At 48.5% G+C, this 27876-nt stretch overlaps 1 protein-coding gene across 2 annotated transcripts in view; it reads right to left on the bottom strand.

Annotated features, from left to right (window-relative positions):
- Positions 1–3689: 3689 nt before the first annotated feature.
- PDLIM1 (PDZ and LIM domain 1) overlaps positions 3690–27876 on the bottom strand; it is a 44422-nt gene continuing 20235 nt past the window's right edge. The window contains exons 3-7 of one of the 2 annotated variants that reach the window (XM_054831634.1): positions 26433–26517; positions 15783–15973; positions 9127–9281; positions 5919–6036; positions 3690–4243 (exon numbers count right to left, since the gene is read on the bottom strand). In XM_054831634.1, the coding sequence (XP_054687609.1) occupies positions 4057–4243; positions 5919–6036; positions 9127–9281; positions 15783–15973; positions 26433–26517 (736 nt within the window). In that variant the 3' untranslated portion in view covers positions 3690–4056. Of the gene's footprint in view, positions 4244–5918; positions 6037–9126; positions 9282–13077; positions 13384–15484; positions 15763–15782; positions 15974–26432; positions 26518–27876 lie in introns of those variants that run through there. The other variant, XM_054831633.1, reaches the window with a different exon arrangement.

Consider the following 27876-nt stretch of genomic DNA (forward strand, 5'->3'; position numbering starts at 1 on the left):
AGAAGACAAATTCTTGAAGTATAGATTTGTCCTGGTGACTTGGAAGCAATGCTCCTGTCCCAGGCTGTACCCAGATATACTCAGCTGTCGTTCCTCCTGTTGGGGCTGTCTGTGGATGTTTGAGTTGTTGAGACCAAATGCATGGGCAGAAAGATGGTGTCTTAGCTTGCTTGTATGTTGCTCCTGTGGTGACTACTTGCAGGTTTCTTTTTTTTTTTTTTTTCCCCCCATCTGGCAAGCAGCTCATATTCTTAGCCAGGGAGAGCTGGGGAGAGGCTGCTGATGGGTTTTCCAGGTGATGACAAGAAAATGTGTTGCAAACTTATCTCACACATTAGCTTCTATTTAATTCCATTTCACCAGCACATGAATGCACTCTGCACATAACATCATTCAGGTTTTTTTATTTATCTGCCTAGCAAAGATGATGTTTGACAACACTTTGACAACAATCTGAGCCCACAGGATTGCCATCAGCAAATGAAATTTAAATGTGAAAGCTGGAGCAATTGGCCATTCTGCTCGGTGCTGTTTTGCTGGGGGGTTGGGTGGTGGTGGTGATGGTGTGGGGGGTGAGGAGGAGACAATGAGAGGTCTGTCTTGAGGATGCTGTTAGGTGGGGTTTTTTTAACTCTTTTCCATCTGCTTTATCTCCTGGGGGCCAGCTCTGTCGAGTCACTGCCAGCTGCAAGGTCTTTTTAACTGTCTAAAGAATTTTAAAAAAAATAGTGATTTGTGTTCTCAGCTGAAAGGGGAGGTGCACTATTCTGCCCCATGCCAGCCCTCTTCTCCAGCCTGCCATGGCCCACAGCTCGTGCTGTGCTCGGGGCTTTCCATGCTGCGGCTGAGCTTGGCACCCTGTGCGGTGCAGAGGGGGTTCCCACAAGCCAACAGGGAACAGCAGCGCACAACTGCCGTCTGGTGCAGGGGGAGAAACGGGAGCTGTGGTGGTGGCAGGGAGAGGACACAGCCAGAATCCTGAGTAATCTGTGTTAAAAATGACATACTGTGCTTTGTGCTGCACTGCACACCTGAGACGATCCCTCTTTGACAGGATGCTAGCTCACATACAAACTGCCTGACACTCTTCAGATAGGAACCTTTTACATATTTCTTACATTTTTGTTAACTTCTGGAGCAGGTGGCTCAGTGTGGTTGGAGGCATGACCTGAATTAACCTACTTGTTATTGTTGACAAACTCCAGATGCCAACTGTTAAACTCAGAGGAATTTGGAAAGTCAGACTACAGTGAACACTGCAGTTGCCAAATATTTTGTCCTGCATCATCAAAAATGAATACACTCCTTTTTTTTCAGTGAGCTACAACAGAGAGCGATCAGAGTCCTCCAGAGTAATGGATGTGAATTTCCTTAGCTAGCCTGTTCCCATAGTAATAAATTGGATCAACCCTGGTATCTGCATTAAAAATCTACACCTCCAGCACTCCCCACAAACCTTTTGTAGTTCCCGACTAGTGCGTCAAGCCCCACACAATCAGTGTTTTCCCAGCAGTGCTGCCAGCATTCACTGCAGGAGCTCGGCCAGGGCGATAAAGCACGTGGCCCTGGACAAAGCGGGGCTTGTCATCTGTTTGCAGCGCAGGCTGGGTGGGGAGGGCAGGGGAAATGCCAGGCATGGTTCAGGATCTTCCATCCTGACCCCCCTGATGCAAGAGCGGGCTTGTGAGGTTATCTGGACCGAGCCCCATTTTGCTGATGGACGTTTGTACAGTATGAAAACGTTTAGTGCCTTTGCACACGCTGGAGGGCTCAGCCCACGTGCTGGCGTTGGGGTGCAGCAGACCAGATGGCTGTGGCAGCCAGTGTTTTGCTCCTGCAAGGCAAGCGCACAGCCACGCGTGGCAGGCAGCCAGGAGTCCCCAGCCTGCCATGAAAGTGGGCAGCAAGGAGAGCACAGTGCTAGGAGCAGCCACAGTCCCATGCCACTGCAGGGCCTGAGCATCGATCTGAGATGCAGCCAGAGCAATTTGTTCCTACAGGTTTACTCCTTCAGCCCTGTGGGTCTGTGCTCTCCATCGCTGCACTGGTTTTTTTTTTTGCCCAGCCCAGCCTGCCTGCAGCTGCATGGAGAGCCCTTGCCTGGGGAAACACGCTGTGGAAGGGAGTGAATTAACCCCTATTAGCAGCAGTGAGGGAGATGTCACCCCAGCAGGCCAAAAAAAACCCCATTCTCACCTTGAAAAATAAAGCTGCTTGCTTAGTATCTGGAGTTTGTGCAAGTGTGTGTGCAGGCATGTGTGTGCTGCCATGTCAGCACGGAGAAACCAGGCTTTTCCCAGGGATGTGAGGGATGAGGAGTTTGCTGGTTGAGCTATGCCATCTTCGCTTGCTTGCCACTGCCCATAGAAGGAGTCTGAGGGGACGAGCTAAATTTAGCTGGGTTGGTGACTTAGTCCCCAACCTGCCAAAAAGCTGTACAGTTGATCTGGGCAGGGGGAGGTTTATAATCTCAGTGACAAGTCAGCTTTACCTCAGATGAGTTGAGGATTGGGGTTTGGGTTGTGTTTTGGTTTTGGCTTTTTTTTTTTTTTTTTTTTTTGTCCCCAGGCAGCTGTGCTGTGCTGTGATTCACCATGAAGGAGAGGAAACAGCACAGCAGGGAAGCATTGCTGAAGACAGGCAGGGCTTTCCAGGACAGGGACATGCCCCTGCCCACAGCTGTTGCAGACGCACCCACTAACCCCGGGGTGGAGGCAGCCCTGTGCCTGAATGCGGCTACAAACCCTCCTGTTTTCAGCCTCTGGCTTTAAAACTTGTTTTAAAGCAAAGATGACGTTACATCTTAGAAACCATTTATTTTTACACCAGCACAGCATCTCATTCAGAGGTGCAACCAGAGAAATAACTTCACCACAGACCACCTCTTTGCTATACATGGGTAGGGGCACTGCTGCTTGGGCACCATCAGTGCCTCACCCACTGCACATGGGGCATGTGCCCCCTCCCCACATTGACCCCAAAGGCACCCTCCAGCAGCCACACGTGTCAAGAGGCATGGGGAGCAGGGTGATGCCTCTGGCAGCCACACGGGCTTTGCACAGGGGGCTGTCCCAAATGTCTGCAGACAGAAACAGCCATGGGGTCTGCCCTGGGTTGGACAAGGGGGTTTGTGGTGGCGAGACCCACCCTCACTAGCCTGCACCCAGCCCCAAGCCTGGGGTGCAGGTGGGGGGAGCTGGCAGGGAATGGACAGGGCCAGACAGCAGGGACAGGGACTACAGCCACTCACACCTTCCTCTCTTTGCTCCAGGACTCCCTGGTTTCCAGCAAGTATCAAGTGGACATTTTTTCATAGAGCTCAGGTTGTGACCGTGGGGAACAGAGGGGTACCTGGGTGATGAGGTAACAGGAAGTATTGACATGCCCGGTCCCATCATCATGAAGCAGTGCTGGACAGAGAGGAGGCAGTTCTTGGCCGCCTTGCACCGGGGACAGGCCACCAGTGCCAGCTATGGTCTATGGCTGGGCTGTGCCCACCTGGCCCTTGCTGGGTGCCAGCAGGCAGCTGCTCAGAGCAGCTGGGCAGCATGCGAGACCAGTTTGACTCAATTTTGACATGCCCTCCCACTGTTCTCCAGGATAAACACAGCTATGCACTGGGCTCCTCTTCTGCTGCCCCGGGAACCCTGGTCCAGTGCAGAAGGATACCAGGAGAAAGCAGACACATCTGCCGTGTGGATTCACCCCGTTTATTGAATGCAAACAGAAGGCAAATAACTGGGACAGAGAAGAGTTGTAATCTGACTTTGGCCTCTGATTTTCCTGTGCGATTGACAGGACAAAGGAGGAAAAAAAAATAAAATCTGTGTATTAAAAAAAAAAAATCCAAACAGTGAAAGAGGAGACGAAAAGAATGTTGAACAATTAGTGACATCTCATGTGAACAGATGGAGGATTAATAACGGCAAGGAAATTCAAAGCCATGCCTAGCATTCCTTATTGCAAACAAGATTCAGCGGGGGGCCAGGGATGATGCTTTCCAAGGAAAAGCAGCAGATGAGAAACCATCCACACTGGCTTTGTGAGCAGCGCCGTTTACTTTGGGAAGACGGTGACTACCTCGTAGCCCTCCGGGGGAATCACCCGCTCCCGGGCATGCTTCTCGCAGTAGATTTGGTCTTCCACGAAGAAGTGTCCTTTCTGCTTGAGGTTGGTGCCACAGTCACTGCACACATAGCACTCGGGGTGGCGCTGCTTGTCCCGGATCTTCACAAACACCCCTCTGGGGAAGGAACCAGCACCCCTCAGCGACAGGCACCCACCACTGCCTCCCTCCTCCCCAGCCACCTCCCTCTTGGCCCAGACCTGCACCAGTGCTGAAGGTGGACAATTTTCTCCTGCTCCAAACAAGTCCCTACCTTTGATCAGGCAGATGTTAACAGCACTTTTAGAGCCCAACATGTGCCAGCATGGGAGCTCTTCTCTGGAAAGTGTTTCCTATCACTGCCTTGCCTAAGTTTCACAGAGACAGTCCTATTACCTGTGGTGGCAAGAAACACTGTGACACGGCATCTTTAGCTGATGGCTGGAAACAGCACAACAGCCTTTAAATGTCCAGGATCAAAGGACAGGCATCAGCGTGACCATCTGGGGGAGCAAAATCCAGCTCCAAACCAACCGGATTGCAGAACAAATCCAGAAAGGACTGCTACCACCGGCTGAGGGGGATGACGGCTGCACAGCCAGCCACTGCCCTTTTGCTAGTGATGGACATGCCAGGTATGTATGGAGAAGCACAGAGACCAGATCCTGGCTCTGATCTCAGACGCTGCTGCTCGGGAGTTGCAGCAAACGGATCCAGCCAAATGTATGCCAACTCTTACTGGAAAAACTTCACAGCTTAACCCAGCAGATGATGAGGAAAACTACATAGCAACTCGTTAACTATCACCAGCAGCAACACAACAATTTGCCAGGAGTATAATTTTGTTCGAGCAGCCATCTATATTTTCCATAATTCATTAGTTTTTAGTGCTATTCATAGCCTTGTGCTTTCTCTCCAGATCTATCCAGCTGGTAGAATAATTGTAGGGTTTGTCTCTGATTCATATTTTACAGGCTATGGATTGCCTCTCTAATGACTCTGCCGGTCTTTGGTGCGCCAGGCATGCCAGGACCATGCAATCACAGTGTAGTGGGTCTCAGCAACAATCTGATAACTTGTGGTGGGCAGCATGGGAGAAATCTGAATTCTTCCATGACGATGCAGGTTGGCTACCAGCCCTTGACTGCTGGAGTCAACTGTTAAGCTAAAGGGGTTGTAGGGAAGAATTTGCAGTTGAGAAACTGAATCAAAGACATGGTTGGGTCCCTCATGCTGTCACACCTATGGTACAGCAGCTCTGTATCGAACCCATGTCTCTGCTGTGCTGGGAGTCAGATGGACCCACATAAAGACACCAAAAATGATGTCTGCATATACACAGTGGAGGTGTGTGGTCTTAAAGCAGAATGGGGAGCAGAGTGCAGCTCTCCCAGTCCACATTGCCTCTGATCACCAGGGCAAGTCACCACTCCATGGCTGGGAGTGCCAAGACATGAAAAATCATTAAATACACGGGTCCTGAATGGAAAGTTCATTTGTTTCCTGGGTGTTGTTAAACAGATTTCAGGTAGGAAGTAAAACACTGCAGCAACAATTGTCTCGAGGTTTGTCTCACGGGGACTTGCTTTGGTTTCTATTGATATGGCTCTGTAGAGGGAAACCCAACTCCTGCCTCACTGCAGGGAACTGCAAAGTTAGCATTATCAAAGCTGGTGAAAATAAATGTGCCTTGAGCCAGTTCCTGGATGCACTGGATGTGGGTAGGTGAAGTGTTTCAGGTGCAGCGGCCTCAGCCCCTCACACAGGCATGGGATGCTCGGCCACGAGCAAACCCAGGGACAGGCTTACTTACACAATGCCAGATCCACACTTCTCGCACATGGGCAGCTTCTGGGCATTCCCAATCGATGAGGCCACCTTTGTGGTGGGGGCTTTGACACTCCTAAATCCAGATGGTTTGGTAGGGTCTCCTGGGGGTAGAAGGAGAGTGCTTCAGAGCATGTGAGATGCGTGCCTCTAGGCTCTTCCTCCCAAGCAGATGCTCTGCTAGGGAGGGGTGATGTTCTTTAACCTCAGCTTTGTGGCAGGGATTCATGCATGGAAAGGGGGCAGGGATTTAGGGGTGTGTGGGGAGGAGGGAGAGAAGGGACACAGCTGAACCTGGCCCTGGAAACCTGAGGGCCTGAGACTGTGGGCAGTCAGACAAGATGATACTGTCTCTTCTCATCTGAAAAGCCTGTCAGACTTCAGCTGATGTGTGTCGCATGCACAGATGCACAAAGCAAAGCCTCAGCCCCAGCCTTGGCAGCACCAGAGTCTGCCTGCCATGTCCTCATCACACACACAGGGTCAAGCTGATTGCCAGACTTCGGCTTAGAAAGAGGAGGCGGGGTGTCCTGGCAGACTAGGGAGGACTGTCGAAGTCCTTTTCCATTCTGCTGTCTGGTGTACGGTGTGGCTGGCTCCCCCAAGACTCCTGAAAGAATTGGTTAACTCCTTGTTGTGGCAGGGCCCTGGGACACTGGGCATAACCTTGTCCTCTCCTGCTCCTGCGTAGCATGCTCCAGGGACGGTATCTCCCTAGTGCACCCTCTCTGGGACAGGGATGTCCTGCAGGTCCTTCACAGGAGACATCTGCTGACCTGGATGCCTACAACAGCAGTGGATCCTAGATGCAGGATACAAGGCAAGCCTTTAAATATCTGCAGTGAAAAAAGGAGCCCCTTTTACAAAATGATACCAGCGATGTGACTAGTCTTATCTATATGACTTTTGCAAGAGGTTCAATACCAGGCAACAAGGGAAGGAGGGCTGCAGAGACTCCCACAGTGTTTCACCAGAAACAGAAGGGGTCGATGGATAGACCCGTGCCACCTCAGACTGGGAGGGACGCTGATAAAACCCTTCTGACTGGTATCAAGCCAAGAGCACTCTGCACTGGTTGCTCCTGGTGTAAGGGAAGGACAAACACTCCAAAGGCAGACCCTGATGACCAGCAAGGTCAGGCACACGTCACAGGCCAGGGCAGCACCACTGACAGAAAAGCTGAGGGGAAAAGCTGGAGAACCGTCCACTGCACCTCCCTGTCACGCAGCGGAGTGCAGAGAGTGGCCCAAGTGCCACCGCTCACCCATGGGGTGGGTGACACTGCTGCTGCTTTGCCTCCAGGGCAGCTTTCAGCTCAGAGGTTTGCACCCAGCTCCATGCAGAGCTGACAGTCCAGAGGTGCAAGTTCCCTAACGGGGGCAACAGCCCATGCACCCTCCAAACACAGCAGGAAGCACCTGGCCTCTGACAGAGTTACTGCAAGTGACCCTTGCGGGGAAGGAAGCAGCAGCAACCACATTTTCGGGCTCTTCCTTATCACCTCTGCTCATTCCCTCTGCCTCAAACAGCACTTTGCTCACATCAACAACATTGACAGCATGTTTTTAAATCTCTCTAAAGGAATCAGCTTAATCAAACACCCACCAGAAACGTAACCTGTCCCGCCCTGCAGAACACCCTCCACCTAAGAGCGCAGGGTCAGGTCTACACAGAGCCCAACCATGGTGCTTCCATGCACCAGTGCCTACACACAGCCCCGGTGTCCGGGGCCAGGCTCTCAGCTGGTGTAAGTCAGCACAGCCCATACAGTCAGCGATGCTCCGAGGGACTTGTCCCAGCTGAGGAGATAGTTCTCTGCTGCCACTCACAAGCCATTGCCTGAAGACAGGCTGGGAGAAGCAGCCAGCCAGTGTGCTATTTATCGGCACAGACATGATCTGACTCAGCAGCAGTGGTGTTTGAGCCTGGCCGAGCGGCGCGGCAGGCAGGGGCACTGTCTCCTCGGGGACAGACATTCCTTTGGGGCTGCGTAACCTCCCGGCCCTGCTCCGCAGGGGTGATTATCAGCTCACGGTGGAGCAATGCCAAAGCCTATCCTGGCCTGTGATCGGGCAGGCAAACCTTGTGCCAGAGAATCCCAATAATGCTGCAAATCTTCAAAGAAAGATAAAATAGAGAGGCTTTTGCTTCTTATCTTCTTCAGCACTACTAAGCACAGGGGAGGACCTTGGATGCGTGAGAAGTCCCGGCTACTCCAGTCCCTTCCATGCAGGAGCTGAACCCTGAAGGGTAAGTTGCAAACACTCAATATTTAAAAGATGCTTTCAGGTAGGTATTTTAACAGCATATTAAAGACTCCAAGATCCTGGTTTCTTTCTTCGTATGGATTCCTTATTTTCTTCATTTTGCTCCTTCCTTACAGCTCCCTCAGACCAACCAGCACTTGGCTGATCTGTTTCCTTTTGTGGCAAATATCTCAGCATCAGGTTTTTATTGGATGAAATTGAACATACCACTGCCAAGCTAACAACACAAAAGACAAAGTCTCAACTGGCCTAAGGAAAAAAAAAAAAGTCTTTCTTGGAATTCTTTTCCTATTTATTTGTTTATTTTATTTTACTCAAACGGAGAAGAGAGTGTGATTTGGTCCTCGCCCAAGTTAATTGGCTTTTTTATCTTAAAGTCTATAGCCCTGAACTGCACAAGTCCAGATGTCAGATCAAGAATGCCAAACAGAGCAAAGTTTCAGAAATTAAAAGCTATGAACTGCTCACTGTAACCCACCTTCCATATTTTTACATTCAGCTGCAGAAGTGGATCCTTTTGTGTGTGTAGAAGGATGGAGATCAGAAGCTTTAGGACTCACTGAAGACCCCTATCTTGTGGTACCATTCAGTCTTGAATCTTTAATCAGTGAGCATTATCTTAAAGGGCAAAACTTTAGAGAGTAAAGAAGAGTTTTTTGCAACTTTTTAGATTTCTTCTTGATAACTAAAGGTTGTAGGGGTTTATTTCTTGAGCAACGATATAGGCCCATAGACACTGAAACTAACCAAGGAGAGGAAATTTAGGAGTAAAGTCAGTGAAAAGGTCTGTTTCTGTGGAAACCATCTACAGATAATACCCTGAACAATCACCAGCTAAGGGAGGAAAATATAGTTTGAGATGTTACTCTTAAACACTGTATACAGCCCAAGGAATGGGCTCAGATTAGGTGTGCAGTGAGCGCTTACCTTTCTCTTCTGACTCCAAAATCTCTTGCAACACGAGGAAGGAAGCAGATTGTCTGGGTGGCTCATTCGACTCTTGATTCTCCTGGAGCATCTTGTAAACCTCAGATTCTCTGTCTATGACGATGCCACCTGGGGACGGGATATGCTGATCTAAACTAAGGAAAGAACAGAGAACACACTTGTTAAAAACGGTTGAAAACTAAAGCCAGTCCCTCTAGCAAAATTTTCACAATGCATCATATGACTGAAGAATGAACGTGCAAAACAAACGCACAACAGGATGCCATAAAACATGGAGGTGCTGGATGTGTTCGCACAAGACAGCTGCAGCCTGGGTGGGATTGGCACACTGGGCTACCCACGACTGCCCCTGGCCAGTCCTCAAGTGTTCCCCCAGCTTTGCATTTACTATATACTCCAGCAACTAAAATTTTCTGCCCAGAAAATCACCGCTTAGCTAATAGGAAAGTAAAGAACTTACGTGCTGGGATGGGAAGCCCACATGGTAGCTGTGCCATCTACACATGTTCCTTGCTTAGATGTTATGTTCCTTACATAAACTACCTTAGACTGCTACCTTACACTGCTGTGAATCTCAAATTAAGTAAAGTTTATTCCATTAAAAAGAAATCTTTGCAAGTAGACTATGCATTGGTCCTAAAGGCCACCGTCACAAAGTAACAGCTGTAGGATCTAACTAAAAGATCCTCTGATTGGCAATAATTTAATTTGGTTTTCAATTGAGTGTTATCATTTCCATTTTATAGGTGGAGACTCTGAGCCACAGCCCTTTTCTAGCATTTAACTAAGGTTAATGAGCAGGTCAAGGGCAGAGGAGAGTTCTGTCTGCTAAGACTAAGCACTCCTTTCAGCTGCCTCGTGAGGTGCTGCTGCTGCCACGCCTGTCATGAGCAACTTGCACGCTCAGCCTAGAGCCCGAGGTGCTTCCAGGGCAGCTTTTCACAGTGCGTAGGATGTTCTCCACAGCCAGTGGGTACAAGATAAACTACAGGCTTAAAACTGCAGGAGGGTATTCAGAATAACCCTTGGGAAAAGTTTTCCAACAGACAGACACCGAAATACCAGAGGAGATTGCCGTGAACAGGTGAACAAACTCCATACTAAAGGATTTAAAGAGTCTGGACAAATATCCACAGGGAATGATTTAAATCAATGGTTTAAATTGACCAAATGCTGGGCTAGGGAATGGACTAAAGGACACAGGAGGTTCCTGCCTGCCTTGTATTCTGTGGCTGTAATAAAACATCTCTGGAAAAATGAGACAACTGACACATCTCCTCTGACAGCTCAGTTAGTTACATAATGCAGCCTTATAAATGGTAAATGGTCTATTAGGTTTCATCGTCCTTGCACCCTGTGATTGCCTAAAAAGTACATAAACATCCTGAAGTTCAGACTAAACTGCAGAGGGAAATCTTTTTCTTGAGGAGGCAACTGAATACTTTCCATGCCAATGTGCAATTGAGTCATCTGGGAGTTTCTCTGCATAATAAACTCTTCAAGCATCAGAGGTAAAATCATTGCACATGTTACAAAATGCTATTTCCATAAATTAATTTCATATAATGTTTCCATCTTTAGTAATTTTCAGTGGAGCAGGAAGCACATTAGACTTGCAAGCAGTTGAACCCTTGAAGCCTGAATCTCATTTACTGAAGCCTCTCACCCAAAATAAAATAATGATGTGCCTTCTATTACACAGAAAATGTCCTAGGTTATCCCAAATGAATCTATGCTCCAATTTACATTCATCTTATGTAAAGCCATATACTCCTACCACTCTATCCACCCATAAAACATTAGGCAAGAAGCCTAGTTTGCATACTAAGAATGTTTCACTAACATGCATTCAAAAAGCAAAGGCTAAATCATCTCAAAGAGCATTAGATTCAAACAAAGCCATCACATTTCAACCATGCATTGTGACAGTGTGTGAAACATACAGATCAACTCTCCCAGGTATGCACCTCATAGATATACTTGCATATACAAGACTTCTGAAAGACTATAAAAAAAAAAAAAAAACCCCAAATCCTAGAATTTGTACCAGCAGAGTGAAATACCTCAACTTGTCAGGGCAGAAGGCTATGCTGCTTAAAGAAAGACACAAAACCCACCAAAAAGCAATGCATCTTTTGAATGGACAAGGCCACAGGAATTGTGCCTGCAGGATAATGAGTCTCCGTATGTCGGCCGATTTATGGCACCTCCTGTTACACAGGTACTTTATCTGCAGCAATCACCAGCAACCGGTGTCCTTTTCCATGCGCAGGAGTTCCCTGACGCAGAAACTTTGTAGGGGACAACTCCAACAACCTTTACTGGATTTCAGAGTCACACAACCATTACTGGATTTCACTGCTTCTACTGTGGGCAGCTTGCAACACTGACTGAGTAACACTGGATCATTGAGCTTTGAAAATTGGTGAGAAGATGGTAATAAAACCCATAAAGACAGCCTTGCACAGTGTCTTCAGAAAAGCACAGCTTATTCTTTACTAACGTCATTTTACTATTTTAGGCTAGCACATTTTGTAAAGTTTACAAGGATCTCAAAGCCGGGCTACAGGAAGGCCCAGGACTTGGAGCGCTCGCTTTTGTAACGAAACAATTGCTGATGCCTGGGGCTCCTCTGTGAGCGTTATCAGTTGTCCGACCCGGCACAGCCAGCCAGCAGAGTGTGACCGCTCCTGGCGTGCACGGTATTGACTACAAACTAGAGCAGTGACTTACAGCAAGTAACTGGACTGAGTAACAAGGCAGGAGTAAATCCACAGCCTCCCATTCTCTCTTGGCTGCTGGCGCACAGCAAAGCTTGGCTGTGTGGGTCCGTGGGTGAGGACGCCAACTTTTCTGCTTTGAAGCACGTGGTGCTCAGCCCGGGAGGGGACTGTAAGCAACCGAGGGAGCTATGAGGTCTGGCTGTGTCCTTTCGCTCTCTCCCACAGAGGCCATGGGACTGACCACCTCCCTGGACCACATGTCACACAGCTGCAAGCCACTTGGTCACATAGCGGGTAACTCTGCTGAAGGGTCACATCTTCTGAAACAATTCAGCCTTGATTGGAGCTGCCTTGTGAGATGGCTAAACATGCTTTCTGCTTCACTCATTTCAATACTGAAGTGCTCCCTGTAAAACACTGTGGGCTGTCACTTAGAGGCACAGGCCATTTGGTTCCCAACCGCCACAAAGTAAACACCAAGGAGCACCCAGGCCTTGTGATGCTGAGGCTTTCTGGAGGTCCTGAAGACCTCAGAGCATGTCAAGCATCCTCTGCTCCTATGGGCAGAGAGGCAGCCCCAAGAGCAGCAACCTGTGCACACAAGTGGGCAGGGGTGGGAACACAGACTGGGTCCTTCATGTGCCTGGTGCCTGCCCAGGCTGCTCCAAACTCATGAGTGTTATCAGCCAAAGATGGAGATCCATGGGGACCTGCTTCAGCTTGAAATGAAACACGCCTAGCACACGCCCATGGCCCAGCCCGCAGCCAGCAAAACAAAAGCACAAGGACACGTGCAGCAGCACCTTCGAGTCACAAATGACAAGAGTCATTTCGGTGCAGGAGAAACACTAGCTTTCAGGATAAAGCACTCTCCTGCCCCCAGCAAATCCATCTGCTGCAGGTGGCTTCTCCAGGAAAGCCACCAGCTGTTGTCAAGGCCCTGCCGCATGGGTGCGCAGGGGGCAATGGAGATGCTGATGGGCTGAAATGATGTTCTGGTGTTTCACACAGCATTGGACACAGACACGATGCAGAGAAAGCTCCTGTGAAGAGTCATGCGCTAATATCACAAAGGTGAAATGTAAATGCTGTTTCCTTGTGACCGGCCAATGCCATGAGCCACAGACAGGGACGAAGGCACTCGTGGACACCTAGATGCAGATGAACGGATGCGCCGAGCCAGCCACAGAGGCAGCGGGCAGGTTACCTGGGGAAATTGGGGCTAATGGAAGAGATCTGCCCCTGCAGGGAATCCATGATGTTGCTCTGCGAATAGAGCTGCAGGGGAGAATTGAACTGCACGTGCAGCACTTTGAGTCCCGGCACCTCCACTTCCACAGGGCTCTTGGGGCAGACCTGGGCCGTGCGCTTCAGCTGCTCGGGCCCCACTCGGACTTGGCTGGGGACAGAGGAGGTGCTGTGCCTCCGCTGCGGCGGCTCGGAGGTCTGCGCCTGCAGAGGGTTATAGACGGAGGCGAAGGGAGCCTGCATCGCGCCCGTTGGCGATGGGCGGCTACGGGCCCACGCGTTCACACGGGCAGTTTGAGTTGTGGTTGTTGTTCGGGTTCATTTGGGTTTTACATTGTGGAAATGAGGGAAAAACACAGAGGAGGAAGAAAGGAAAGAAGGAAGAAATTAATGAAGGGCTAAACCAAATACTCCAAGCAATGCAAGCACTTGCAGAGTACTGTCTGTTCCTTGTGTCAGAGGGACACACCACCGAATACATGACTTTATATTAAAGGCTTCTGGCTAATGCTGTGGCTCTGGTCTCGCACCCCAGATGTGTCCCCACAAAAACCAAAATGTAGTTGCTCTACTGATGAGCAAATGCAGGGGCTGTAAAAGCAATGAAGACATGGCAGCAAGGGTCTCACTATGAACTAGCTACCTGAGCACATACTCATGGTCCCACTGTCCAGCCAAGGAATGCCACCTTCACTGCTGCCCTTCCCAAAGCTAGCCTGGGCACCCTACCGAGGGGCAATCTTGCCTCCAATCCCAAAACAGATGTGCTCAGCAGTGGGGCTTCTCCCTGCCCTCCCTGCCTGCTTTGCCACACCAAATCTAATGAATATGTTTGCTGGTGTTTCTGTGTGTACCACAGCCCTGCATTTACATCACACACCCTCTAAGGACGGACCATGGAGCAGGTCCCCGTCCCACATCACCATGAGCAGTGGCAGGGTCAGGCTGCCAGGTTCAGATAGGCTGCGTGTCTGCTGGGTGCAGGGTGGGGATGCAGATAAATGCCAGGTAAACCCAGAGCAAGGTTGGCCATGTACAAATAACTCGGCAAAATAGACGGGCAGGAATTTAAAGGTAGCTGGAAGGCTGCGTGAAGGGAGAACCTACACATCCTGTGCTTGTGCACTGGGGAGATCATCACAGTGGGTTTGTAATGGCAGGGTGAGGCCCCTGGCTGTCACTGAAAACCAGCAGCAATTCATTTGCTTTTGATGACTCTGTAAACAAAAGTGTATTAGCATCAAAGGTCTCAGCCACAGTCCTCCCAGCATTCCTTTGCAACTTGCTGTGTTTCAGCAAGGGAAAGATGAAAGAGATGCCATGTACCCCACATGCAGCAGGGCTGGCAATGGACCTTCCTGCTAGGAGGAGCACAGTGAGCCACAGCACTAGAAGAAACCCACCTCTTTGCTTATCCCCGCAAGTAAAAGGAATCACCGACAAGTTTCCAGCCAAATATACCTGGCTTCCAAGGAGTGCTTTCACCTGGAGGGGACTCTAGACTAGACCAGAGGTGGTATTTAACTGCCAAATGGTCTCGTCAGGTTAATGCAAAGTCAGGTTTTCCCTTGTTCTTGCTCTGCCTTTGCTCGACCCCTGAACGAGGCTGCTGAGGTCTACCAGAAGCAAATGAGGAGCAAACATGTCACCTTGTCTTCCAGCTGCAGCACTGCAATTCTGCCTAGAAGGGCCCTTTCTGCAGATGGGGCTGCCAGTGGAAGAAGCTGGTTTCAGTCAGGGGCAAGTTTTCACACTTGTGTCAAACCACAGTCTCAGGTCTTTGTGCACCACAAAAGCAGGGGCTGAAGTTACTTTTGTCTCCCCGTTCACAAGTGAGGAATTTGGTCGGGTGTCACCTAAAGCATTGGTCTTGCAGCTTTTGTTGTAAAAGTGGCCAAAGTCTTCCCGGCAGTTCGGTACTGCTATACAGACTTCAGGTAGTTAAGCAACTTGACCAACACAGGCAGAAAGATTTCAGAAAGCGCCTGGTTTATTGCTTCCAATGAAAAAAGAGGAACTGTGGAATTCTGGGATAAAATAATGTCTTTGGTGAAGCTCAGATGCAACTACAAAAATCAATAGGCCCTTTTAAGGTTGGGACCCTTTCCAATCCCATATATAAGATCGTCAATAACAGGTATGAATGTTTCAGCTACTTTTTAAAACTCCTGTGAAAAACAAGGTTTAATAATAAAAAAATAGAAAGATCCAAACTTAGGCAGAGCCTGCCTGTGAATCCCAGGCCAGTCAGGAACAGAGACGTGTGTGCTTCCTGCACTAGCTGGTACCCTTCCTGCCCAGCATTGCCTGCAAAGCCAGCACAAAACGCTAACTTTACAAAGTGCTCGTAACAAGCTATCAGGCACCTGTTCAGACCAGCGGGCTGGTATGTCATGCTGAACGCACGCGGAAACTGCGTCGGTCTCTGCTAAACAAAGAAACACAACAGCATTAATTTCATTTCTGCATCTCATGAAACGTTTCCCGTTCCTCCGAGCCCTGCCCCTGGGAACCGCAGCCATGCTCGTGCCTCTCTGCTCCTTCCCTCGTCCTGAAAGAGAGCTTTTTTGGGTTAACAAATTGGTACCCTCGCAGTGACCTCACGTCTCCTGAAGCCTTCCCCTGGGGGCCTGGGCAGGGAGGGGAGGCGAGGAAGATACTTACGGCTTGGTAGGCTCCGGGGCCCCAGGTGATGTCTTTGATTCCACTGCACTGTTGAATGTCTGGATGTTCTCTGAGGAGTAGAGGCCTGCTGGGCTGTTGTACTGAGCAGTGATCACTCTGGGGCCAGAAGCCGTGGCAGCAGTGAAGGGCACCGCGCTCCGGTTGTGTGCACTTCCTATGTGCCTTATTTCCTGCGTGCAAAGGAGCAGAGGCAAAAATCAGAGGTGCTCAGGCATGCAGGTGGGATGTGATGGGGCAACCCGGAGCGAGCAGCCGCTGTAATGGTGGCCTTTGCATGTGGTGTCAGCTGAGGAGCATGCAACCATGACCACCAAAGCAGGTGAGCGTCCTCCACATGTCATGAGGACCCCCATCCCTGTCCTGGATGGCTTCAGGCTGACCTTCAGGACATTTAAGAGTTGAAATTCCAGGAACTTAAGAGCTCAGAAACACTGCCAGAGCTATTAGCTCAAGCTGCCACAAGCCTGGGAGCTCCTACAAGCCTACAGTAAGCCACAGGACCTACCTGCAAGACTACAGATTTTAAACATTCCTTGCAATTCCTGAAAGCAGGGCTGATTTCTATGGAGAAGTGAAGATGAGGGGCAGAAAGAGAAGCACTCTTCAACATCTGAACATTTGGCTTAGATAAGGGCAACCCAAAAAGAATGCCTTTGTCATTACCGGAGCACGTCTGCACCTTCAGCTAAAACTGAGGTTCACAGCTGCCTTTGACAAACAACTTCAGACTCTCTGGACAAGAAATTCTCACAATAAAGGTGGGAAGATGACTTTTGTTAATACAAAAGACTGTCCACAGACAGTGACAGCTAAATGCCAGAGATCTCTTCAGTGCCAGAAGGATGACAGGTCACCCAGATGTTCTGGGTTTGCTGCAAACTGGAGGCTTCTGGAGGTATTAGTGGATACTTAGAAACACTGGTTACAATTTACTAAGAAAGGGGCCAAACCCAAGTTAAGTAAGACATGAGGTAAGACTCTTCCGAATCACAGGCAGTGCTAACAAAAACGGGGAAATTTATAAGCCACATCACCAGTTCAGCAGGCTGGGAATTAGCAGCCTTAGGGCAGAGATAACAACATCGAGGACTTATTTCTCCCCAGAGATGTTTGACCAAAGCAAGGAGTAAGCACAGCGGGGCCTCACTAGAGCAGGCAGAAGAAAGGACTAAGGTTCACAGAAGTGGCTGAAATATCCAGGGCTAAAAGATGGCACCAAAATGTGCATTTTGAAATGTTTCAGCCAGCTGTAGAGATCGGGAACGGCTTTGCTAGAGGGCTAACGCCCAATGGCACAGGATGAAACGGGGCCCTTCTTAACATGCTGGGTCCATGGTTCCCAGCCGTAATTAACGCAACCGGTTCCCCTTCCCACTCCATACAGGTGCTGACTTCTACAGCAACGAAGCGAGCCTTCACCGCCCTTTGAACATCTCACGGCATTTGTTTGATAAAGCTATAGTTACAGGATAAACACTCACTAGCAACAAGGATGACTATACTCCCCTACAGTTTTTTCTTTGAATCACTTTTACGTTCCCAGATTTCCTTAAGCAGCTGGCTAGCATTCCCAGACTGACAGATGGGAGTCATCTTGCTTCATGGCACTCAAATACTATTTATGGCACCACGCACAGCATAGGATCCCTCAGAGAAGAGCGGCGTGGATCCAAACACACTCATGAGTTACAAGCCATTTGAAATCAGTGGGGTAGCTCAAGACGTTCAGGTGTGGGGCGGCGGGACTGCTCTCCCACGGCTTTCTGGCCGATGCATATGGACGTCAGCCATGAAGCTTTCCCACACACCAAAAGAAGAAAGACCCTGGAGTAATTAGCTAATCTCCCTTTGTTGCAGTCTCATTCAAAGCACATAATAGTGCCCATAAAAATAGTCTTTCCCATGGCAGAAACTGTGGATTTTAGCAAAAAAAAAAAATAATTACTTCAGCCTGTATATCACACCGTGGGGAAAAGTATCAGTGATCTTATATCAGCATTAAATATACATGTTAGCCCACCATTTGGAGACACAAGTAGGAGAGTGTTTCAGACATGCACATAAATAGTCGGTTTAATGAAAGACAGAGGCAGAAGTTTTAGGCTAAAGGGGTTATACTCTTAGGTCAAATAGGCTCAGAGTTGAAATCATGTCACAACCGGTATTGTGGAAACGTTTAAGTATTAATCAAGAATTAGAGAAAGGGAAGTAATTCAGGGTATTTTGTTTTTTTTAAATTCTGGTTTCCTAAGGAAGTAACACATCTCAATTACATACTCCACGTGCATGTGGGCAGGTTACCATCCCCATCAACAACCTTTGAATCTGTCAGCCAAGCCCAAATTGGTTTGACAGTGATGGAGGCCTGAAGGATCTTTAATCTCCTACAAGTGTTGAGAAAATAGACAGCCAGATGAAGGAGAGAGACTGAAATCACTTTAGTGCCTTGACTCCAAGAAGAACTGCAATGTGCACTCAGGCACAAAATCCACATAGGAGATTTTGGCCTACTTTTGGCCACTAGGTAGGTTTTCTACTCTGTAGTAACATATAAGACCAAAAATGAAGTTTTCAAAAGTGTCAGGACATCTGCAGTAGCTCTCATGTGGATCAAGTCCACTGACTATAAGGGAGTTTATAACAGGTTAAATAGAGATATCAGTGCAGAAGGTGGCGTCTGAAGATTAGATTAGAAAAAAAATCCCATCTGGAGAACCGCGTAGAAAGTATGTAATCCGAGAGATTACAAGAACAGTAACATTATAAAGGGCATTTGGATAATTCAAACTCTCCAGCACTTCCTGTCACACCATGCTGCTCTTTCTGCTTGAGCTGTGGAAGGAATGTGCAAAGAACAAGTGCTTTCATGATCCCAAGATCAAAAGATAATGTGTTCTCACTGTCAAATCTATTTACCTAAGGATCTGCCAGAACTGCCAATCCAGGCCCTGTGCTGTGCAGCAGTTTTGTTAAAGCCCCAGCTCCTGGAATCATGTGTTTATGTGAGCGTCTCTGACTTAATGCTGGAAAAAAAAAATCAGAAATGTGACACTCTCAAAAACCTGTCCACCAGCAGGCAAGTGAAAAATGTTAGTACATAACCACTGCTATACCGTGTACATGTGTGTGGGCAGCACCTGGTTTATGCAGTTGAGATGCCTGGGGTTTGCAGCATCTCTAGGGCTGTGGCATTCCCAGGACCAACGCAAGGAAAAGGGGGCAAAGTAGCATTAAACAGCATCCCTGGCTGGGGCACGGACTGCAAGAGCAGTAAGCAATGGGCTGTTTGCAAAGGAAGAACTGGCAGCCAGACACAAGGACATGCTCTTATCCAGTCTGAGCACAAACCCACTCTTTCTCTGTCAGTAGTACAGAAGAATGTGACTAATATTAGATCTTTTCATAGACATCTTCAATTTGCATCTGCAGGCAGATCCAGAAGCACTTGCCTCACCCTTCCTGTAAGCCATGGCGCTGCCCCAGTCCCCCAACGCCGGCCCTGTCTGCAGCAGGCTGCAGTCAGCAGCAAGCAGGGGTACCAGCAGTGGTTGTTTTGGTCTGAAGCCTGGGTATGCAAGCTCCCAATCCTCCAGGTCGGATATTCAAGAGCATTATTTTACCACTATAAACTGATACTGTGATAGTTAAATTGCTCTGTCAGCACAGATACCAGCCTTGCTCCACCCTTTCCTTTGCAGAGGCATGTCTCCGGAGGGGCTGGCAGAGTGGCTAGCCCAAGCCAAAAGGGATTAACAATGGCACAAACTTCTCTGCCACAGTACTTCTTCTGAATTCTTGCTCCACTTTCAAAGTGAAGCCATTCCTCCAACAGCCCCCTCCCTACCTGAAAGTACCTCCTCAATACAAACGAGCTCCAAGTGGCTTTGGAGCACAATCCCACATGCTCCCAAGTCCTTCAGGCACCAGTGCAAATCCCTCCATCCCAGAGAAAAAGCTATTTCCCAATCCCAAAACCAAACAAGGTTGGTAGGACCCCAGCTTCAGGTCAAATACACAGGTCTCCTGCCAGATGGGTTTTCTGGGTGCTGGCTGTTAGTGGCAGCAGCCCTCTCCGGGGGCAGACGGGGACACTGCCGTGCACTGTAGGTTGCACCACAGCCGTTCCAGCTGCCAAGGGGCTTGTCCTGCCACCCAGCCCCTCCTGGCAGGGAGCCACCAGCTGTGGTGCCAGGCTGTGGGGACGGGGAAACCATCCCTGTGCCGGGGCAGGAAGCGGATCAGCATTTCCTACCACACCGGCTGCAGGCTGCGTCATGGGAATTATCTGGGAAAACAATGGCCCCTTCCTCCCTTACGTCCCGCTCACGCCAGGCCATGCTCAGCAACACTGGAGCCCAGCCGGTGAAATCCCCACAGCTGCATCAGCCGTCACCTCCATGCCCTGGACCGGCCAGCAGCTGGTGGCATGGGAGGCTGCTTCCTCCTCGCCATGCACCAGACATGGACGTGGCTATTACTGTGGGACCTGCTTGTCCTGAGAATCAGGGCACAGGACTCCAGGGCAATTCCCAGCTGTCAGCAGGGCAGACAGATGGACAGACAGCCCAGGACGAGCCACCTGTATCAGCTGAGCTGGGGCACATCTCAGGCACCAGGGGAATAAAGCCACCCGGATGCCTCCATGGCCCTATGTGCCCTCGGGCAGGTTAGGGATAGCCTGGGGTGAGGGAGGGCTCTTGGGTCCCATCCGCCGCACGGTGACGTGGCCAAGGCCATCCCGGCTGCATTGACCTCATCACTACCAGAAACAGGAAAAACCTGGAGGCTTTATCTACTTGCTAAATAAACTAAACCAAGACATGAGGGGTCGGTCACTCCTCTTCCCAAAGTGAGGTTTTCCTCTGCCCTCAGCATGAACTGAAGGCAGCGGGCAGGGCTGGCATCTCAGGGGTGCTGGCTACTGCCCTGCCACCACCGCACCCACCGCACCCCTGCTGCCCCCTGCCCCTTCCCCGGCCACCTCCCCGCAGCCCCCAGAGGAAAGGCAGGTCAAGTACGGAGCAGGGGGCTGCTTGAAGCTACATAACACCTTGTTTCAGGTGCAGAGTCATGATTTAGAGACAGGTCGGCATAGTTATTTCCTGAAGCTCCAGCTCTTGGAGTCAGGAGATTTGCTCCGACCTTATGTCACAATTTAATAGCACCCAGGCTCTGCAGTTGCAGGGAGAAGCAAAAGCCCCCACGGCCCCGCAGGCCCCCGAAGCAGGCAAACAAGCCAGCAAAACCCACTGCCCCACCGGGCCCCAGAAACGTGGGATGTTTTTGTGACCCAAGTCAGAGCCCAGAGGCTTGGGGCGGGCAATCCTGGATTGCACACCTCGAGAGCCACGCCAAGAGGAAACAAGATTAAACATTTCTCAGTATAAATGTTTACTCAACTCTAAGAAAATGGGCTCCCGACCAAACCTCAGCGAATGAGAGGGCTGTGGTCCTGCAGGCGGGGAAGGAGAGCAGAGGCTGGCAGCCAAACCCCCTGGCCCTGTCCTCGCCCTTGCGAAGCTGCCCGGGGAGAGGCAGCCGTGCTCGTGCCCAGCTGGCTCGTGCCAAACATGCAGCAACAGCTCAGACGAGGGCGTCTTCATGGCAAACCCTACCCCATGTTATGTTTCATCAGCTGCGATCACCAGTATTAAGAAGTGCCTTTACTTTCACCTCTCCCTCTGTTATTGTTTGGGGTTTTTCAGCTATGGAAAGATCTTTTGCAATGCTTTGAAATCCGATTAGAAATTAGGAAGGGTTTGGGGTTTTGTTATTGTAGGGGGGTAAAACAACAAGGCTGGCTTCCCACATCCTCTCCCTCCACGTCCCCGACACATTCCACATCCATGCGGTAACGCCTTTTAACCAAAAACAGCAGGTCGCGATACGCCAGCACGGTTCCCTTGTCTGAAATGCGATGTTGTTACTTTATATACCTATTGCTTCATGCATTGCCCACACACGCATGGCCTTATCAAAGGCCAAGCCAGCCACACACCCAGTTTCTATAGCCCCTGCCTTCTCCGTATCCAAGGAGATAAAATACACAAGACGGAAACAATGACATCACTCTGTGAGGACAAGGAGGACAGGGCAGGCCCTCTCAAGAAGCCCCGGGAAGACAGAAGTGGCTGTCTGTCTCTGTCATCCCACAAATGCCGTGATTCACCTCTACAGCTCCTCTGGCTGCATGTCTGGACCTTACTTCTCATTTAAAAAGAAACCCAAAACATCCTCATATTTGAAAGCCCGTATCTTCTGTGTTTAAGAGCAGCTGAGCTATCCATCTCAAACCAAGAGTTTTCACCGACATTCTTGAGGGGTGACGTTAATACTCGTGCCTCACTGCAAATGGGGTATGTGGACATCAGGGAGCTGGACAAGCTTTTTTGGAGACAGTCCTGGTGTTGACTGCCCTCAAAGATGGTCTCTCTCAGCTTGTTCCCTCCGTGAGCTCACTCAGCTCAGAGTCTGAGGCCCCACTGACCTCAATGTCCTACCAATATGGGGGGAAGGAAAAAAAAAACCCACCAAACAAAAAAACCCAACAAACCTTCTTCCCCAGAGTCCAGGTCTGACAAGACAAGGCACAGTCTGAGGGATAAAGAGTTTTCTTGTTTATTTTACCAAGGGGCAGCACAGCCACACACACACCAGTGCACAGGTCCGGGAGCTTAATGCCTGGCCCAGGGTCACCAGAGAGCATGGCTGAGTCTGAAAGTCATGCTGGTCTCTGGTCAGTGTCATAAGCACTAAAAACACCTTAGTCACCAAGTGACTTGTTCTCTCTCACTGTGATCGTTTTTCTCAAGACCAGTTAAGCAGAAGGGAGAGGCAGACGTGTTATTTTAATCTTTCCCACTGTGGTGAGGAAAAGCTCTTGCTGGGAAAACAACACTGAGTGATCACCCTTAGGATCTGGGTTAGAAGTGCAAGTGAAATAATTGAGTAAATATACTAAGACTACTCTGTCATTTCCTTCCCCTAATGTTGCCATGGTCACACCCAAAACAAAGCTGGCTCAGCTGCTGAGCCATCACCTCTGACAAGCTGCCTCACCTTTTGATGAAATGTGATTTTGTCATCACTCTTGTCTCTGTTAAATTAATTTTGAAGGATGAAGATAAAGGTAATGAAAGAGTAATAAGGCTGTAGCTCTTTCATGGGCAAAGGTCAGCTTAGACAATGAAGTCAGTCTTGGGATTCAGGACTTTGGGGAATGCATGGGAGGTTGTAGAATGCCTTTTTATTTTCCAAAGGCACATAGAAATATCTTGAACTTGCATTCCAAGTAAGGGAAAATACTTCCACAGGACAACGCCTCCAAAAGGATTACAGAAGTAAACAAATATTCTATTTCAAATGGGGTAAAAAAATGTGTAAGCAGTGATCTTAAAATATGTAGCTAGTCATACAGTTCTTGATGCAAACTGAAAATTAATTTCTTTTGCAAGATCTTTTGCAAAGATTATTTAACTGCACCAAGAAAACAGGATGAGGAAAAGAAGGTGGACAAGTGGTATGAGAAATTATTGAAGGTAGGAGAGGCAACATCAAGCTATCTAATTTTAAGAAAGGTAGAAACGTATTTGAATAACTGCAGTCCAATTTCTACAGCAAAGGTTTTAAAGCTTTTTTTTTTTTTTTTTTAGCCTGAAGTAAGTCTATTCACATGTATGGTTTTATTTCTGCATTCAAAGGGCTATGTGCAAAACCAGTGAGAAACATCTTCACAGTGCCCTGGATCAGGACTTAAATGAACCACTTGGACTCAGTATGTCCTATTTTCTTTGGTAAGTGAATTAATAAGTGTTCTGCACAAGACTGTTGCCAAGGAAAGCAAATATACTATTTTCACTGGCAAGCGAGTTAAAAAAAAAAATCTGAACAGCTCAGCGCTGCCTTCGAAGATTCAGCTCTACTCACAACTTCTACCAATCCTGTTGGAAAAGTGAGATCAGCATCTTTGTAGTAAAATTCATAGCTGTTTGTCATGCTGGTACACATATATGCACAGCATCTTCTGCACTCTGCTGCTGCTGATTTGCAGCAGGCATGGCTGAAATCCCCGGTGATGCTGCAAAGACACAGCCCCAGAGAGACACAGCCCCGGCCGACACTTGCCACAGCTCTCGCAGGAGTCTGTATGCTCCGCTGACTTCATGCTCCAAGCAGACAGACCTCGCCACAAACCTTACTTGCTGCAGTCAGCTACTGAAAAAGGAAATTGGTGTGTATTTAAAAAAAAACAAACATACACCAACAAACAAACAACCTTAAATCTCGATGGTGTTCATGACATGGCAGACTAGGATGTGCAGGCACTGTTAAGCAGTAAGAGTAAATGGAAGCTTGTGGTTTGGAGACACGATACGTCTTCCCTCACTCTGATGAATTCCTCTGCGTACGCAGCAGGCAAAGCCCTTTAAAGGAAAGCCCCATGCTCTGAACAACAGCAAGTCCCACTCACATAGGCAACTGCAAATGACTTAATCGGCTTCATTTAAAGGAAGGGAAGAAGAAAGGCAAGACTCCTGTGAGAACTTGAATGTTCCTTTTATGCTAGGAAGTAACTCTTCTAGCATCAGCCATCACAAGGGGTCAAAGCCTAATTTTCAGGCAACAGTTGGTTCCTAGTGCGCAACTAAGACAAGGGTCACTGCTCAGAGATAAGGTTTGTAACAGGAATCTCTCCACAGTCAGTTTCTCACCAAATTCTCCTGCTGAAGTCAGTTACAGGTTGGTATCAACGAATTCAGTTGTGCCATACTTACGAACTGGCAGCATATGGAGATCTATATAATGGCCAGAGCTAGAACCAAGATTAGGACTAAGGTTAGGGTTTAGGAGGGGATGTGCTCCACCACCAGGATTATTGCTGAATCCTGCACAGTCTGACCTTCATGATGCCCTTTACTTGGATTTTAGAAAGCAGGGCATGACTTGTTCGTCAAAGACTAGCGTTAAGCTTAGTGCCTCTCACCCACGTTTCTTACTGAGTTGCAGTAGGCTCCCTGAAACAGTCCAGGGCTGACTCACATACAACCACCACCCAGCGGGCAGCTGACTAAAGAAGAACCATTGATGAGGGTTAAAACTGCCATAGCAAATGAGTTTAAGTAAAAGGTGGCATCAGTTACTTAAAATAGCCTGTGTTTAGTACTTGGCCAGCAGTGGATATCTATCCAGTGACCCAGGCTGGACTGGGAGTAGGGTAGCTAGTGACAGCGGGGCTGCAGCGCAGGTTTCTTGCTGCAGTTAACTAAGCTCAGTGAGTTACGTTGGACTCCTGCCTGGCACGTGTAGTGCCCTGCATTTAGTTCTGGGGCATTTAGCTAAGTTCTGCTTAATGGCTGGGTTAGGGATCGGGTCTCCTGCTGAATTAAACAATAGCCCTCTGCGGCCTTGCAGCAAAGCCTCAGTGCAGATCCTGCCCCACTCCTTTGGCAAGAGATAGACCCCAAGTCTCAAGGTTTGCAGCAGTATATCTCCAGAGCTTGGGCAGCAGAAGACACAGACCAGATCTCAGCTCAACAGTGTCACAGGCAGGTGTCATCGCATGGCCCCAGCCCAAACTAAGTCCAAATGTGTCGGTCTCTCACTGTGCCTTGGCCGAGTTATGAAATACCTGTAGAATGCTGCACCGCATTCTCGAGCCAAGGAACACACAGCAGCTCGACGTCAGAGGGAGCATGGTCAGATCCCAGGCCAAGGTCTGGGCAGGGTGTTGCTGCACATGTGCTACTTTAGGTTCAGGTCCTTTCCAACCCAAACAGACATATTAGCACTTAATTAACTGCAGAGTCAAACTAGTTTTATCTCTACTTATTTTGCTAGAAAGACTTACATGGGATGTGTGCTAGGGCCAGAATCCATGTCACTGCCCGGGTGCAAATCCAGAGAAATGCCATTGATTTTAGTGTAGCCATTTTAGATTTTTGCAGTGTAATCCTCTAAATCTAGCCTAGGCAATGCCCTTGCACAAGTCACTGTTATTACTACGTTTACTTGACAGAGGCAGCAGACCAATGAAGCAAGGCGGTCAACAGGTTACAAAACCAACCTCCTAGACAGAGGCTGCAAGATCTGCCACACAGATAAAAATGTGAAAGGCTGGTGTATTCTACTTTCTCCACAGCTAGACTACTAGTAAGAGCCTGCTAAGGGGAAAAAACCCAAAACAACAAAAAAACCCCCACCCCAACAGAAAACTCTAAGAGTGAATAATCTTCTTCCCCTCTCAAGGCTTTTCTTATCTAAGAAAATCAACAGGCTTGGCAGCAGTAGCAATGATTTATTGAGCCACACCTCTACAGTGCCTCCTGTGCCCTATGGTAGGTGTGAGCATGCAGATGGCAGGAGACAACACCTCTGATCCACGCGGCTTACCCTTGCAAGGTATCCGACCAGCTCTCCACAGCAGCAGGCTTCTCACCGTGAGGGAGGGAGTCTGTCTCTCAAGGTTTCCGAGGGCCGCATGATTTCTAGGAGGTATGGGGCATGGTTCTGTCCCCAATGTGACCAAGGGAGTGATGTATGCTCAGCTCCTTGGAGGATCAGGCCAGAAACTGCTCCGAAGTCAGACAGAAGTAAGCAGGAACAAGAGCATGCAGACACTCCATTACTTACCTGCGGCTGAGAGGCCAGATTCATCTTGTAAGGATGTGTCTTTCCCTCCTCATTTACAAGTGGTGACCAGACTTTTGACTCTGTTCTGCAACACACAAATTTTGAATAGTTAATCTGTTTTCATCAGTGAGCATCATTATTGTTATTAAAAGACTTGAAGTTCATCAATTTCCCAAACACTTCCCCAGTCTTTTGTATACAGCGCTATGCACATCAGGAGGAATCTAAACAGCCTTATTTTAGGCACATAACTTGGATGACCTAACTACGGTGTCACAGGTGACACATCAAGCATGGGCTCCAACCCAGGCAGTAGAGTTGGGGGTCACCCAACAGCAGAAGCTGGAGATATTCCATTAGATGCAGATCCTTTAATTAAGCAGGACAATTCAGATTGCTGTGTGTTTCAGCTTTTATGGGTAGCTGGGAAGAACGATTCTTGTCTGTATTGACTAAACAGAGAACATTTTGTTCTCGAAGTTGGGCTGCCTTGGATAAACTAGAAATATTTTTTGGTTTGGGTCTCTGGAATTTTCTTCTTATTTACACAGTGGTATCCATGCTGAACAAACAGAGGCTTTTGGGACTTATGAAGGAAACAAAAAAAAAAAAAAGCATGTCTAAGTCTGCAATGGGACTAAGAACTGCGATGACATAATGTGTCAGAGAAAGTCTACATAACCTTTACTGGTCTGCGGTTTGACCCAATTACTCGCAGCAGCCTGAAACACAAGTCAAGATCTATGACCACAACCAACCGCTTTTACCATCATCATTCTAGAGTTTTGCTATGTCCCAAAGAACAACAGACAAACAACTGGTGAGGAAGAAGTCGAGTGCTTAGATTTGCTTGAGATACATTGGGGGAAACATATGCTACCTACACTTCTCAGAAGCAGACGGTAGTTAGTATCTCAGATGGACTAAACAGTGCCACTTTTCCCAAATTTTTCAATAGTAGGGAATGTGGCTGCAGTATTGCTGAATGAAAACCGCTGTTCAATGCTAAACATTGCATCATGCAGCAACCAGATGGCTGATAAACTCTTAGGATGAGTTTTGAAAACCATGTCCTGTTTTGACAGGAGCCCTTTGTGGAATCTGCAACTGCAGATAGATGTGCTTCCCAGATATTCGCGGGTCCAGGGCCAGCTACAATTTAAGTACTTAGTTAGCAAAACAGGAACGCTTCCACTGAGAACTAACTGGATAACTGGAAAGAGACTTTAAACAGAAAAGGCTTATAAAACTGGCAAGGATGGAGAAAGAGGGCATAGAGCTAGCATGGTAAACTCAATCTGTTCTATGCCATTCCTCTAAAAGCCCTCCAATGTCAGGGCATTTTTTAAACAGCCCAAACTTAACTGTGATGCATATGTATATCCCAGACATTTGCTGCATAAATAGTATTTTAATACTTACATCCAGAGGGCAGATCAGTGGG

The sequence above is a fragment of the Grus americana genome, chromosome 7 (genome assembly GCF_028858705.1).
Source record: "Grus americana isolate bGruAme1 chromosome 7, bGruAme1.mat, whole genome shotgun sequence".
Taxonomy (NCBI): Eukaryota; Metazoa; Chordata; class Aves; order Gruiformes; family Gruidae; genus Grus; species Grus americana.